Source organism: Gouania willdenowi, chromosome 19, assembly GCF_900634775.1.
Source record: "Gouania willdenowi chromosome 19, fGouWil2.1, whole genome shotgun sequence".
NCBI lineage: Eukaryota > Metazoa > Chordata > Actinopteri > Blenniiformes > Gobiesocidae > Gouania > Gouania willdenowi.
The window spans coordinates 7,919,442-7,934,341 of NC_041062.1; the positions used below are offsets into that span (position 1 = coordinate 7,919,442).

Sequence of the window (14,900 nt, forward strand, 5' to 3'; positions counted from 1 at the left end):
TATTAATGATAAAGAATGGGTAATTTATTTCTCTTTAGGTGAGGCCAAGGGGTCAACTTTGGGCCCAATGCAATTGCATAGTCCAGGGGTGTCGAACTCCTTTTAGTTCAAGGGCCAACTCGATCACAAGTGGGCCACATGTTTTTGGCGGGAAAACAATTTCAACATTTAATGTGTCTGAGTTAGTTTTTTCAGTCATAAATTAGACAAAGTATGGAAGGCATCAACAATATGTAAGACATAAATGACAGATACTTAAATGACGAATTGTATTTAATTTGAGAGGGCCAAATGGGGTGCTCTGAAGGAGCTGGGTTTGGCCCCCGGGCCTTGAGTTTGACACGTGGCATAGTCTGAATAGAGAAACAAACTTTGTTGTTTTGTTAAAAAAAAAAAAAACACATTAAGACAGTTGTAGCAACTTTCACCATCAAGAATGAGGTTTATTTAAGACAAACTTTCAAGTTCATCATAACAAACAGATAAATTAAAAATGTTCATTTTTCCAACACAAGTTACACGACAGTCCATCACATGTTTAATAGATTAATGGCAGTTTGGTGCAGAAACATCAAAACTGGACATAATGTGAAAAAATACAGATCTGGTCATGAAAATTGGCAGGAGAGCGAGTGTGTGTATGTATGTATGTATGTATGTATGGGACTTCATCCTATGATTAAAAAAATGTAAACACACCCTCAGTTTATTTAGCAGCAACCACACTCACACAGACACGCCCATCTTTGGTCTGAGGCGTGTTACAAGCTGATTGGTTTTAACATTTGGTCCACTGTAGGAATATAAATATAGTTTAAAAATCTAAGCATTAGAAAATAAGGCAAAGTTCCCTCTTTAGTTCAGATGATCTTGACCCCGATGAGGTGGCCGTGCTGGCCCCCCTGCCTCAGAGCCTTGATGCCCTGCAGCTTACGGCCATGCAGCGTGAAGCGAGACCAAGCAGCCAGCTGGAGGACGGCGCACGTGATGGGCACAAATACCAACATGTAGAAACAGCCCAGACGCAGAGGAGGCGTCCCTGAGCCAGAGGAGGAGTGCACGTCGGACGGAGGAACAGAATCCTTCACGGGATCAAAGATATCATAACCTGAGGACGACAAATACAACACGCTGCATGTGTACGGTCAAGATGAATTAAAGGGTAAACAAAATATGTGCACCTTTTTATAAAAAAAAAAACACATTAAAATCACTTTTTAGAACAATTTTATACCTTCGAGCATAAACTATGTAGAGCCGTCTTTCGCTTTAAAGCAAAGAGTCAAACTCAAGGCTCTCTACAGAAAGTAAAAATGACATTTATCATTGTGTAAATTACCAAAAAAATTCACTTGTGGGTCCCACAGTTTGACCATGCTTATATCACATGACTGCTGTCGTTTTATATCACCAGTTGTGGAAATATTTTTTTTCAAAACTTAGAATTTCCTCACAAACAGTTCCAAAAAATTCCCCTAAAGAAAACGCAAAAGACGTTCACAATTACACAATATTAAAAAAAATATATAATTATACTACCTGTAGAGTTAACCTTTGATGGCATATGCAGACATGGCAAGATAAATGTATTTTATAATATTATTTTTTAAATTTTGTTCATTATTTTTATGATATAGGTATAAAATCATTCTAAAAAGTAATTTCAAAGTGTTTTTTATTTTGTTTATTAGTAATACATAAAACACATTTTTTGTTAAATACATTTCAACTACAGGTACCTTTTAATTGGTAAATATTAAATTCTCAGAGCAGGGGTGGGGGTCGGTACCTGTGTAGACGCAGAGCAGCCATGTGCCGATGAGTGGCGCAAACGTCTGTCCAGGTTTGGTCAGCAGAGCCACCATCCCAAAGAGCAGCGCTGAGGCTGCCTGCTGCCGGCGGTTCACCACAAAGTCCTCGTCCACCAAGTCAGAGATGACGAGCTTCAGCAGCTTGCACGTTCCCTCTGTGAACACTCGGTTACTGCAGGGGGGAGGGGGTATGGGGGGGTTTAACTAGGAACTTCCTACAAGAGCTGACGTGTGTTTCCAAAACATCAATTTGTGGCACCACGTTCACTTGGAGCCACAATACAGAGATCATCCAGATGAGATACTTTACTGTCATAAGGGCTGGTAATCTTATGGCTGGGGGGGACATTTTTGAAATTTTTGAAATAAAGCAATTTCTTTTTTTTGGTAAATCTTTGTTACAGCCTTACTTTAAAGCCAAAAATTGCTCTCCATTCTCTGAGGTGTTCCTTGCACCAAGCGCAAAGACAATATATATATATATTTTTTTAATTTAAATTAGGTATAATGTGGGACCTGCAGTAATGCAGATTAAAAAGAGCCTGGATGTCACTTTTGTTTCCAACTGTACAACAATTGTTGTACCGGTAACGATTAAAAAATGAAAAAACAAGAGAAAAGCCCCCTACGCTGGTTGAAACACAACATAGAAATCAAAATCACATCGTTGGAGACCCCAATGTTCAACTGCGCTGACGAGAATCCTGAATTATTTATATAAATTTGTATTATTGTCAAACTTATGAGATAAAAGATATCAGACTCCAACAGCTCTGGATGAACAGAAACCAAAAGCATTTGGGCGACTTCTCGCGCTGCTGGAACATGGTATGAAACCCCAGTTGGTGCTAGCACTGGGCGATATGGATCAAAACTCATATCTCAATATTTTTCCTCAAAACAGCAAGACACAATATAAATTTCAATGTTTTTAACACAAAGTTTTGCAAGGAATACAATTATGAGTTAAATTTGCTGATGTAAAATTTATTAACAAACAGCTTTTGGCTTTTTCTCCTCTAAGGGACAGCACGTGTGAGTGAGTTCTGTAGTGTGGCTTGTTTAGGGGAAGGTCTGGGTTAGGACGCACTCAGAAATCCATCTAACTGTTCTAGGAAGTAGCGAAAGCAGCGACACCTAAAATGAGTGTTTTAATACAAAAATAAGCTATAAAATAAAACTACATCATTATAGGTGATATTGTAATTTTCTATATCGCCAAACCTCAACCTATTGCCCATGGCCTAGCTGGTGTTACAGTTTAACTTCTGCAGGTGGTGGCCCTGGCAACGCACTAGAACTTACCTAAGTGTACACACTGTACGAGCAGGGACAGATGTTTGATTTAAATAATAAAAAACATGCCAAAAACTGTTTATTTTCTCGAGAATTACTTGTTTCGGTGAGTTTACTAATTAGAGGATATGCTTATTAAAAGCAGCAGCATTTTTCAAACTTAAAGCCAAAACTTAAATTTTTTTAGGAGAATGTTGATGTTTAAAGATTAAGAAATGACAAAAAAATACACAAAGGGAAGCAAAATGTTGTTTTTTGCATAACTGTGTGTGTGTGTGTGTAACAAAAACACAATCAAGGTGAACAAACAAGCAAAGAAAAGCATCATCTGTTGCACAACAGGCGCCTGATGCGCGTGCCGTGTTGCCGTACCTCGCAATGAAGACGCACAGCAGAAATATGTGGTCAGCCCCTGCTAGCAGCATGACCGCGCTAAGGCCCAGTTTGAGCAAAAAAAGCCAGCGGATAACCTGGTACACGCCGTAACGCTGGCACAGCGTCAGGAAATACAGGTTGTTCAGGTGGGGGGCAACGTAAGAGACGCCTGTGTGGGAGCAGAAGCAGAAATAAATCAAACTTAAGGATAAAAACAAGGAGGAAAGCAGATCAAATGGTGCAAATTAATAAAAAACAGGCTGAGTCGTGTCTGTTGTGTGACTTTAAAAACTAAATCAGCTCGATTGGAACAACCTTCAAAGTGTTTGCAGATAAAATACAGAAAAGAAGGAGCGTGTGAAGGATTCAAAGCCTCGTACCGAGCAGAACTGAACCTGTGGAGGCTGCAATGTTGTCAGACAGAAGATGTTCCAGGAACAGAGGGAAGAAGTTACTGTTAAAATGGCAGTGGAACACCTGAGGAGGAAGAGCACACAACCACAGCGATGATGACGATGAAAACACCTTCCACATGTTGCATTCTTAATCACGTAAAGCACTGGCTGTCAACTAAAGTTCTTTTCCTGCCACGGTTACGGTCTCCCGCAGAGGCAGCGACGTCAAAACAAGCAGCACTAAAGCAATCACAGCGCCCGTTATTGTTTAAGAAAAGTATCCAAGCACATACTGTGCTGTATCCATTTTAATCCCCTCTTATTTGCATCAATTTTTAGCTTTTTAGGATATACCCTCCTTATATCACTGCAGGAAAGGGAATTCTTTCATTTTTGTCCGGCCCTACTAATTTCTTACCTGAACAAGGTTCATAGAGACAAACCACAGGAAGTTCTTGTGCTTGGAAAGCTGCTTTAGGTACTGACCAATAGTAACAGATTTCTCAGGATAGGTGGGCGGGGCATGGGCATCACCAACTCTAAAATATCACAAAAAATAAAACAGTGAAAAATCTAAACTCCAGCTCAGGTTTTACAGTTTACTGTGTGTTTAAATCAATGGTTCTCAAACTTTTTTTGGCTCAAGTACCCCCTTTGTCGGCCGTACACATTTTGCTCAGAATTCTATGAAAAAAACAACTATAGAGCATAATGATGAAATGAATAAGTGATAACACACATTTTAAATAATCCCATTATAAATAAATGGAAAGAAACAGTATTTAGTGCCTCCTCAATGAATATATTTCTATAGTTTTTATAATTTCTGGTCATCTACTACCTGGTGTGAGACTTTGACTCAGTTCATCATCTAATAAAGATAATTTCTATAATCATTGTTATGATTAGAATTTTTAACTAAAAACAAACATTACAAAACCCCACATTTTTTACGTTTTCGTTTGATAATCTGCACTTTCTCTCAAGTATCCCCTGTATTTCTAATTTAACCAACTTGGAGACAGTCCAATACCTAACTTATGTCAACATCTGATAAAGTCTACAATCTTTTACAACTGCTATGCATGCTTTGTTCTTGCAAAAAAATAAAAAAAGATATTGCATTTATTATATTGCTTTTAACTAAAAATAAACTTTACAAAACCTCATATTTTCTACATTTTCACTTGTTAATTTCCCCTTTCTCGCTCTCACCTCCTGTAGTGACATTGTGTACCCTTAGGGGTTCACGTACCCCCATTTGAGAAACACTGTTTTAAAATCACTCTTACTCCTTCAGTGCCGCCGTCTCTTGGTGTTTGGGGTGGAGCTCCTTTCTGAAACGTTGCTGCAGCAGCCGAGACACCACGAAGAATCCAAGAATGGAGAATGCCGCCAGGGCTACGCAGAAAACACGGAAGGAGTAGAAGTCGTCTTTATCCCAGAAGGAGTAGGAGAGGAATACGGAGAGGGATCCCAACGCGCTGAACACCGAGCAGTGGAAGTTGAGGCGCGTGCGATCGGCGGCGGACACGGCCAGGTCGGCCAGCAGGGCGCTGTGGTGCAGGTCCACCATGGTGAGGAAGCTGTCGTACAGGCACAGGCACAGCAGGAACTGCAGGCCAGGGGCCGCCCACGCCACCCAGAACGCCAGGAAGGAGAGAGCGAAGAGTGGCCCATTGGTGGAGAGAGCGGAGAGACGCTTCAGAACCACCTCTGGAGAGCAGATCTGTGGACCCGTCCTGGAGAGGAGACACAAAGCACCTACAATGGTAAATACAGTCTCAAACAGTCCAGTGAAGTCAGATTATTATTATGACAATTTTTTGTGTGAAGTCAGATTAAATATGACAGATAAATGCACTTGTCTTTGTGTCTGATATTTGCAGCTTCTAGCAAAGCAAACACGGATGATGAACTCCTGACAGAGAAGATTTGACGACTGATATGTTGACACGACTCATCCTGAATAAAGCCAAACACACGGTCATACATAGTCACGCTCAGCCCGTGTTGAAGTAAAAACTCAGGGCTGAGTGGTTTCTATGGCTACGACAGCATCAGTGATCTGTGAAATCCAAGGCTGGAGCACCAATGACCAACCCGACAACGGTTGTACTTCTCTGTGCGATTATAAATATAAACATTATGGAGACGTGGGTAACAAAAAATACACACAAAGAAAACAGAAAATCCTTAAAATTGGAACAAAAAAACACAAAACAACTCCAAAAACACAAAATTTAATGACAAATAAAGACCAAAAAAACTGAAAAAAATACACAAAATGACAACAAACACAGAAAATGAGATAAATAAATTGACTATATAAACACAGAAAAATTCAAAAAAAATTAACAAAATGACAACAGAAAAAGAAAGAGAGAAATATACATATTGACAACAAAAACACAAAATGAGAAAAAAATATACAGAATGACAACAAAAATAAACAAAATGACTCTAGAAACACATATGTTTGTTTTTGTTTTTTTGTCTTATTACGAATTTTATATTTTGATAGCGGTTTGAGATGACTTTTGTTGTAATTAGCTCTATATAAATAAAGTAGATATGTTGATAACGAGGCTCTTGTTATGACAATGTGTTTGTGCTACATGTAAATTAGAGACAGAAGATGCAGCTTTGTGCAATGCATTGAATCCAAAAATTTAATCTGTTATTAGAAAACTAAACTAGATGTGAATGTGGTGAAAATGATGTGCCTCAGTGATAGTAACGACACTTACGGAGGAGAGCTGAGGAAAGCACGGTCACTCAACCATCCAAAGAGTGGGTCATTGAAACTGTTCCAGATCAGAAACACCGTCTGTGGAGGAGCACAAACAGGAAGTGAGGAGACAGATGGATACATTACACATTCATTCAGATTTTCACGCTGGTCGTGCCTCACCTCTCCCACCCAGAAGGAGACCTTATCGATCTTATAGACAGACACGAACGTCTCCACATAGTAGAGCAGGAAGACGTTGTGCAGGATGGAGGTGAACAGAGCCAACGAGCCGTACAGCACCGCAGTAGAGAGCACACTTTGCCAGAAACCCCAGACGCTCCTTCCCATTTCTTCTTCTCTCTCTCAGTCTCTCGTCTTTTCTCCGTACCGAGTTGGAACCATCTCAGGGCCTGGTTGAGCCCGGGTCACCGCGTCATCATGCCAACCTGTGACAAAAACACACACGCACACGGGGAAACATGACAAATCGGAGCGGAGAATTCCAAAATGAAGAATAATGAGATGCCCCTCCCTGGTGAGAGCAGAGCCATAGTGAGCTGCTCACATTTTGTGCTCATTAGTGTTTGTTTTTGTTCTCTCACAGACCCTCAGACGTGCAATCATTTAAACAACTCATTTATTTTTTACCCTTGTTCTGCAACTACACCAAACTTGCCTTTTTTTTTTCCAAACTTATTTTCATCACTTTTTCTTGCCATATTTTTTGCTACATTACTCCCATTTCTCATCAAATTTCAATGCCTTTTTCGACTTTGCAGACATTTTCTACACTTATAAACCATTTCCACCACTTTCCTAACTAATGTTGCATATATTGACCCATTACTGTCACTTTTAACCTCTTTCAACATATTTCATGCTTATTTTTGCCAATTTAACCACATTCACGATTTGTCATTAAACTAATTGTTCGTACTGTTTAAAATTACATTACCCCTCCCCTATTTCTGCCACTTTTAAGCCAATATTGACACTTTGAACCCTTTTTACCACTTTTTCTGTCTGTTTTTGCCCACTCTATTTACTACTTTTAACCAATTTCTGTGGTTTTTCAAATAAATGTGCTTATCACAAATTCATAGAACAATGGATAATAATTTTGATGACTTTATGGATGTACCCCAAAAAGCTCTCCCCTTTATTCCCCCTTATAGATGGCCCTGTCTCCACATGACTGTTCTTCAATGTTCATGTCTATGTTCAAACACCTTCAGGTACAGTGGGGGTCCCCAGTCTCTGGTAGTGCAGGTGGCAATCTGGAGTTATTTATCCACAAACTGACAAATTCCTCAAAGTAAAATATTGCTCTTTGATTTTCTTGTTTTGTTTCTTACTGAAATGCACTTTTATGCTTCACATGACATTGGCCTCATATAAAACTACATCTTAAAAAAAAAAAAAACCTATTCATTTTCTGTTCTCACTCATTCCCCCACCACATCAACACTCAGAGCTGCCTGTAAATCCAAAGTGTTCAAACTGTAAAAAGCTTCATTTCTGACAACCTGCTCAAACTTGTCCCTTCCCTAAAGCTTTCAATAACGATGCTGTAGCACATTCTACCAAGAAAGACATGGCAGACAAACGAAAAGCTGTCATCCCCGAAAAACTCCTGGAAAAGATGCAACACTTGGAAATGAAACAATTTATTTTCTTTTCTTTCTTTGATTTCTTTAAAACTTAACTCATGCGCATACTTTTACCATAGACATACATACATGACCTTTAGGACTAGCTACCACAATTAAATTTGTAATAAATCTGATTGAAACCCACTGTGTTGCTCAAAACACTGCCAATAACGATTAAATCTGACTTATTCTCCTACATAATACCAATTACACCATACCTACTTCTAAACAAGCCAATAATAAAATGAACAGGACTGAGTGGTTTCTATGGTTACGAAAGCATCAGTAGTCTGTGAGGACCAAGGCTGGAGAACCGTTGACCAACCCGACAATGGTTGTACTTCTCGCTGTAGTTATAAATATAAACAAGTATAAGCAGTAACATTATGGAACAGACGTGGGTAACCAAAAAAATATATACACAAGGAATACAGAAATTCCTTAAAAGGAGAACAAAAATCGTAAAATACACAGTTACTTCAAAAACACAAAACATATACACACACAAAAAACAAACAAACAGAAAAATACAAAACACAAAAACAAAAACACAGAAAATGAGAGTAAAATAAACAAAACAAAAACAACAACAACCAAAACAGAAACGCAGTGAAAAATACAAACCACCAAAAATTAGAGGAAAAATATACAAATTGTCAACAAAGACACAGAAAATTTGAAAAAATATGCGAAACAACAAGAAAAGCACAAAAAAAAAAAATAAGAAACACAAAAGTTGACAACAAATATACAGAAAAATACACAAACCGACAACAACAAAAAAACACAGGAAATGAGAAAAAAATAAACCAAAATACACCAACTATGGACATTTGTAATATTTTCTGGACAAGATGATTTAATTTACAGACCCGAAGAATTAACTAAAAAGTGAAAAAACTCGCTTGTGTTAGCTTGGTGTGACGGATACACTGGTTTCCAAGTTAACTGGTGACGGACGTACAAATACACCAGCGGGGGGTCCGTGTAAACGTATTCCAATTAGCCAGTGAAAATTAAACAGACTAATATCACGTTTATTTAACGTTTAACACGCTTTTATGTAAGTGGATTTGTAGTAACCACCCACGCATTATTTGGACATCAGTCATTTATCAACAGGGAACCTGTTTGATTCGAAACATCAGTTATTAGTTAGCGGTAGCTAACCACAGAAAGCTAGTAAAGGGAAAGCAAAGAGCAGAGTCTGATGGAATAACTGGAGTAGAAGATTAACTTACGTATTGGTCTCTAAACTAGGCCGAGAGGATTTCCCGGTTGTGGCTCGTTTTGGTGAAGTTGTTTCGGCGCGGCTCGGCGGAAGCTTCGTGTCTGAGTACACGTCACGTGGACAACATCCGGGCAATCACATTTGTGACGTCACATGATAAGGGAAGCGACGACTACCAGCGACGAGGACCTTCTGTGTGGTCTTATAGAATACTAGTGCAGTGCCCGTAGGAAATATGTCTTGCTATAGAAAAGTGGGAGGTTAAGTAGCTTTTTCATGGATGCTTCACATGGGAGTTTTAATTCCTCTTTAATTCAGAAAAAAGTTAAATCACCTATAAACTAACCTAGTAAACACAAAATTCCTAATGCAAATTAAATTATTGTAGATATTCTACGCATCTTTAAGCTTAGGATAAGCTTTCAACTTAGAGCCTGAATCGCTGAGATATTTGACACACACACACACACACACGCACACACACACACACGTACACACACACGCACACACACACACACACACACAGATTCCTTGACCTTAAACAGTTTTTTGTGCTTTATACAGTATATATGTAAGCCTAGACTTCTTCCTATCACTTGTCGAACGAGTCAAAGGTGTATTATATGTAAACGTGACTTTTATTATATATTTTTTTCTTTCTGCTGAGATTGGTTCATTCATTTTAATCTATTTCTTTATTCGTTCGTTAGAAATAGATAAATACATTTAGTTATTACAGTCACATAAAGGGAAAACAAATAATATTTGGAAAAACGGACCAAGTGTGTAAAGACAATTTCTAAATATTTTTGAGTTGTAGTATCATTTTTTGTCCTCTAGGGGTCAGCCATGGATAACATGGCTAATGACATAAGAAACTAGTGGGGTTTTTTTTTTTTTTACTGAAATAAAGAATTACTTTTTAATAAAAGTTCTACACACGCATAGTCAGAAGATTGTTGTACAACATCCTCAAATATGAATTAAATCCCAGCTCAATATACGTCTAATTTATTATGCAGCTTTCATCAGTTTTGATTTAAATTCAACCTACAGCAGCAAAACGTTTGGATATACTTTTTTAAGTTTTAATTCGTTTTTTTTTTTTCATACAAAATATTTGTTTTTAACCTGTCAAATCTGGGTAGTTCACGATTAAGAAAGTGTGCTTGTGTGCGTGCGTGTGTGTGTGCGCGTGTAGTGGGTGGAGAGTCTCTGCAGTTTTGTGTGTAAATGCAGCAGCAGATATTCAGTCGCTCAGAGGACGATCAGAGGATCGTGAGCGAGTCTCAAACCTGGCAACCATCGGACAGGTGAGAGATATTTTACTGGTATTTTGTATTGTTCAATGCGTGTGCGTGTGCGTGTGCTCGTCTCCTTCCACTTCAGTGCTGCAGTCCTTGTCGGACAGAGGTGCGTGTCTTTAACCTACTGCGTAAAAACTGCTGATGGACCAGCGCAAAACATCTGGCTACACATCACTCATTTTTTCCCCCCTTTATCACCTCAAACACATGAAAAACCTATTATATGTAATTCCTTGTCATGTTTTCATGCAGATTTATTGAAATTACTTAAAGCAGGAGACAATAAACTCATTTTGGTTCAAGGGCCACATTCTGAACATTTTAATTCTAACAGTATGGGGTGTAAAGTTGCACATGCTAAAATTAATGGTAACTTTTTGCAACATTTAGCAACAAACCATGTTTTAAAAAAAACCGTGTGATGTACAGCAATATTTGTGAGATTTGTGATTTTTTTTTCTCGTAAAAATATGTCAATGTTGAATCTAAATGTCAAATCTACATGGTAAATGTTAAATGCTAAATGTTAAATCTAAATGTTATATTCAAATATAAAATGTAAATCTAAATGTTAAACTTCAATGTTAAATGTAAAATGTACATCTAAATGTTAAATCTAAATGTTAAATTCAAATCTTAAATGTTGAATCTAAATCTAAATGTTAAATGCAAATCTTAAATGTTGAATCTAAATCTAAATGTTGAATGTGAAATTTTACATTTTAACTAAAGATCAACGTTGTTTTTCTGAGTTTAAATGCTTTGGAGGACCAAACTTGGCCTGCATGTCTTGAGTTTGACACGTGACTTCTTGAGGTGTCCACATGTATTTTGCCTTTATTTTACTAGAAAGTCACTTGAGATTGACACTTGTTTGAGAGGCTGAACTGGTGCAACAGGAATTAAAATCATTTGATGAAAAAAAGAAAAGGAAAAAGAGGAAGATAAGTGTGTTTGTTCAAACTGAGAGAATGATAAAGTCCTTGGAGGTAATTGAGATAAACTTACAATTAACTACAATACTATATAACATTTTATATTCACACTAAAACTTGACTTTATAATGGTTAATGCAGTAACTATAATGCTTTTTTGGTAATTTATCAACTACTCTGAGCATGCTTGAATGGAAATTATTGTGCTTGAGTTTTTGTCCATGGTTGCGTCCTCTGATTGAATAGTTAAATAGACGTGTGTATCGTCTGCGTAACAGAGAACATGAGCAGTGCTTGGAGGCTTTCATGATGTGAAAAAAAGTGTATGTCCTAAAACAGAGCCTTGTAGAACTCCATGATTATCTCTGGTGTGATCTGATATATTGCGGGCTTTTATTTTGAAGTGGATTTTTTTTCTCCATGCAATGCTGTCAATGCACAGTTAGAAATAGGTACTCGAATTTCCTGATGCACAATTTATATATTGATCATCATAATAAAAATACAGTTCTTTCATCTTTTAAAATGCCCTTTGTTAATCAAATTTATTTTTTAAATTGTATATGAAAACTGCTGCCTAATGCCAAGCATATGTTCCCAGAACTTAACACTTAAAATAAGTCATACTACTGTAAATTTCGAACTCTAGCATTATTACCTGCAAGACATTTAAGTTTTAGTTCAAACTTCTCCATCGCTTCACAATATCATGTTAAAACTTTGAACATTTTCCATTTGTTCAGATGTTTTTTTGGATCCTGTCTTCTTAACAGTTGAGAACCACTAATTTAAACAGACCCATTCTGTTTATTTAATGAGCAAAATTTCCCACAATAATAAATGTACTATATATTTCTACCAGTCTGGGAGCATTAATGGTCATAATGCACATTTTAGAGCTTGAGTTCTTGATGCAGCCCCAGTTTCCAATCTGCAGCTCTGCCTTTTGGGGATTTCTTCATCTCCACAAAGCAAAACTGCAGAGCCATAGCATCAATCTGGGTGTTCCTTTGACGTGTCAAATTATCTTCCAGTGGCCTCCTTCACCAGCACATTACACATAAAAAAAAAGCCAAAAGTGATTTGGGAATTAAGTGAGGAGCATGATGCAGATTACCTTAATCTCAATCTAAACAAGCTTCTGTTTAATGATGTGAGCAAATAAGACTGATCCATAAAGGCTGCATTGCGCAACTCAAATGATCTACTGTAGACATTAGCAACTGGGGGCCCGGGGCCCACAAGCGGCTCTTGGTCTAATTTTGCGCAGCCCTCAAAGCAAATGCACAAAATGAGTCCAAAAACATACAAAATGACAGAAAAATACACAAAAGGATAACAAAAATACATGAAAATGACACAAAAAAAACCACAATAAACAACGGAAATAACACACAAAACAACAACAAAATACATACATACAAAAAACAAAACTACGTGAAATGACCCTAAAAATACACAAGACGACTACAAAAATACACAAAATAACAGAAAATGATACAAAACAATGATGAAAATACATAAAAACGACTCCAGAAAACACAGACAACCACAAAAATAAATACAAAAACAACAACAAAAATATTATGAATCACAACAATAATCAAAAGGACAACAAAAATACATAAAAAATACTGTAAAAAAAAGATTACCGATGTCCTGTGGGGTTCCTCAGGACTCTGTTCTGTTTAGCCTTTATACATACAGTATATGCTTTATTTAGGACAAATTTTACAGAACTGTAAGGTTGATTATCAGAGCTACGCAGATGACACCCAACTATATCTATCACTGAACCCAGATGACTAATGTCCCATTGAGGTGTTGTGTGACTGCTTAGAATAAGTAAACTACTATATGAGTAAATGAAATCATGATAAGATGGAGGTGAATGTCTTTGGTAACAAGAAAAAAAGGACTGCTGTCAGCGAGTATCTTAAGTCTTGATCTTTAAGGGCCTACGTTACAAAGCGAGATTACCTCTTATCGTGCTAACTTCCATGATTTAATCAGTGTATGCTGGACTACGTAGCTCGCCAATGTCTTATGAAGCTACATCCCCATGATAATTTATGCTGAACGGCTAGCCTGGTCGAGAGCAGGTTTTTCTCTGATCAGACGATCACATTTTTGTGTTTTCTACCGTGATAAAAGCTGCCCATCTCTAGTCTACTGTTTATGTGTTTGAATGTTTACTAAAGGATGGATTTGAATATATAACAGAAAATTAGGCGTATTATTAGACAGTAATTACACAGCAATCATAGGTTTGAGTGCTTTGGCATTTTAAGTAGCATCAGTCAAAAGGTTGAGCAAGAAAATCCCACTTTGTCATTGATCCACCCTCAGAAATGTTATTACATCCAACCATTCTGCTCTCAGGGAGAAAACACATCCTACATGTTGACAGAAGTAGAGGCTTAATGTAATGATGCAGGAAGAGTGATACAAATTAGATAAGAATATTGTATTCATATAAAATAGGTCAAAAAAGGCGATTAACAGCCCTCGCCTTTGCCGCGCCTCCTTTGTTGCGCCGCCTTTACCGCGCCACCTTGGCTGCGCCGCCTTTACCGCACTGCCTTCACCAAATTGCACCGCCTTCGGCAATCTGCGCCGCCTTTACCATGCCGCCTTTGCTGTGCCGCCTTTGATGCGCTGCCTGAAGTTCATACAAAGACATAATATATGAATTTTATACTATCAGTGCATTATTATTACTAACCCAAGAACATTACTGGAGTTGTAGTAGAAGTAGTAGTAGTAGTAGTAGTAGTAGTAGTAGTAGTAGTAGTAGCAGTAGTAGTAGTAGTAGTAGTAGTAGTAGTAGCAGTAGTAGTAGTAGCTCCAGGGGGAGTGTGTAAAGTTTGAGCTGACGATTTTCAAGATTTGGCCAATTTCCTATTAACACAAAATGGAGAGTATCTCGATACAAAATAACATGATAGAAAATAAAGCATGCATATCATTGACTTTTTTGACTCTGTAGGGGGCACTAACGCGCCAATTTCCATGTTTCAACATTGAGCTGGTTTAGGGCCGAGAGTTTAACAACTGATTTACATTTGACGCAAATCAAAGTTTGTATGTGCAAATGTGAGCATTTTCAAAAAAATTTACATTTTCAAAAGGTTTTGGAAAAAATGCAAGTTATCAAAAATCTA

The 14,900-nt window shown here is 37.7% G+C and overlaps 2 protein-coding genes across 2 annotated transcripts in view; one reads left to right on the top strand and one right to left on the bottom strand.

Moving 5' to 3' along the window:
* Positions 1-412: 412 nt before the first annotated feature.
* On the bottom strand, positions 413-9,626 carry mfsd13a (major facilitator superfamily domain containing 13A). The gene is made up of 9 exons (XM_028477056.1): positions 9,505-9,626; positions 6,792-7,057; positions 6,628-6,707; positions 5,170-5,619; positions 4,296-4,416; positions 3,863-3,959; positions 3,480-3,651; positions 1,790-1,983; positions 413-1,108 (listed from the first exon to the last, which is right to left on the bottom strand). The coding sequence occupies exons 2-9, from the start codon at positions 6,957-6,959 to the stop codon at positions 861-863; spliced, it is 1,530 nt and encodes a 509-aa protein (XP_028332857.1). The 5' UTR covers positions 6,960-7,057; positions 9,505-9,626; the 3' UTR covers positions 413-860.
* A 1,130-nt stretch (positions 9,627-10,756) lies between these two features.
* The window catches only part of sema4gb (sema domain, immunoglobulin domain (Ig), transmembrane domain (TM) and short cytoplasmic domain, (semaphorin) 4Gb), a 37,712-nt gene continuing 33,568 nt past the window's right edge, over positions 10,757-14,900 (top strand). Inside the window, exon 1 of the mRNA XM_028475981.1 lies at positions 10,757-10,807. The gene's annotated coding sequence lies outside the window, so the exon portion shown is untranslated. The remainder of the gene's footprint in view (positions 10,808-14,900) is intronic.

Bases quoted from the DNA above. Each gene is read 5' to 3' on its own strand.
- mfsd13a (XM_028477056.1), bottom strand. From the start codon at position 6,959: ATGGGAAGGAGCGTCTGGGGTTTCTGGCAAAGTGTGCTCTCTACTGCG. The intron at 6,708-6,791 runs GTGAGGCACGAC...GCTCCTCCACAG, and splicing joins TCTCCTTCTGGGTGGGAGAG to ACGGTGTTTCTGATCTGGAA. The intron at 3,960-4,295 runs GTAAGAAATTAG...CTTCCTCCTCAG, and splicing joins TCTCTATGAACCTTGTTCAG to GTGTTCCACTGCCATTTTAA.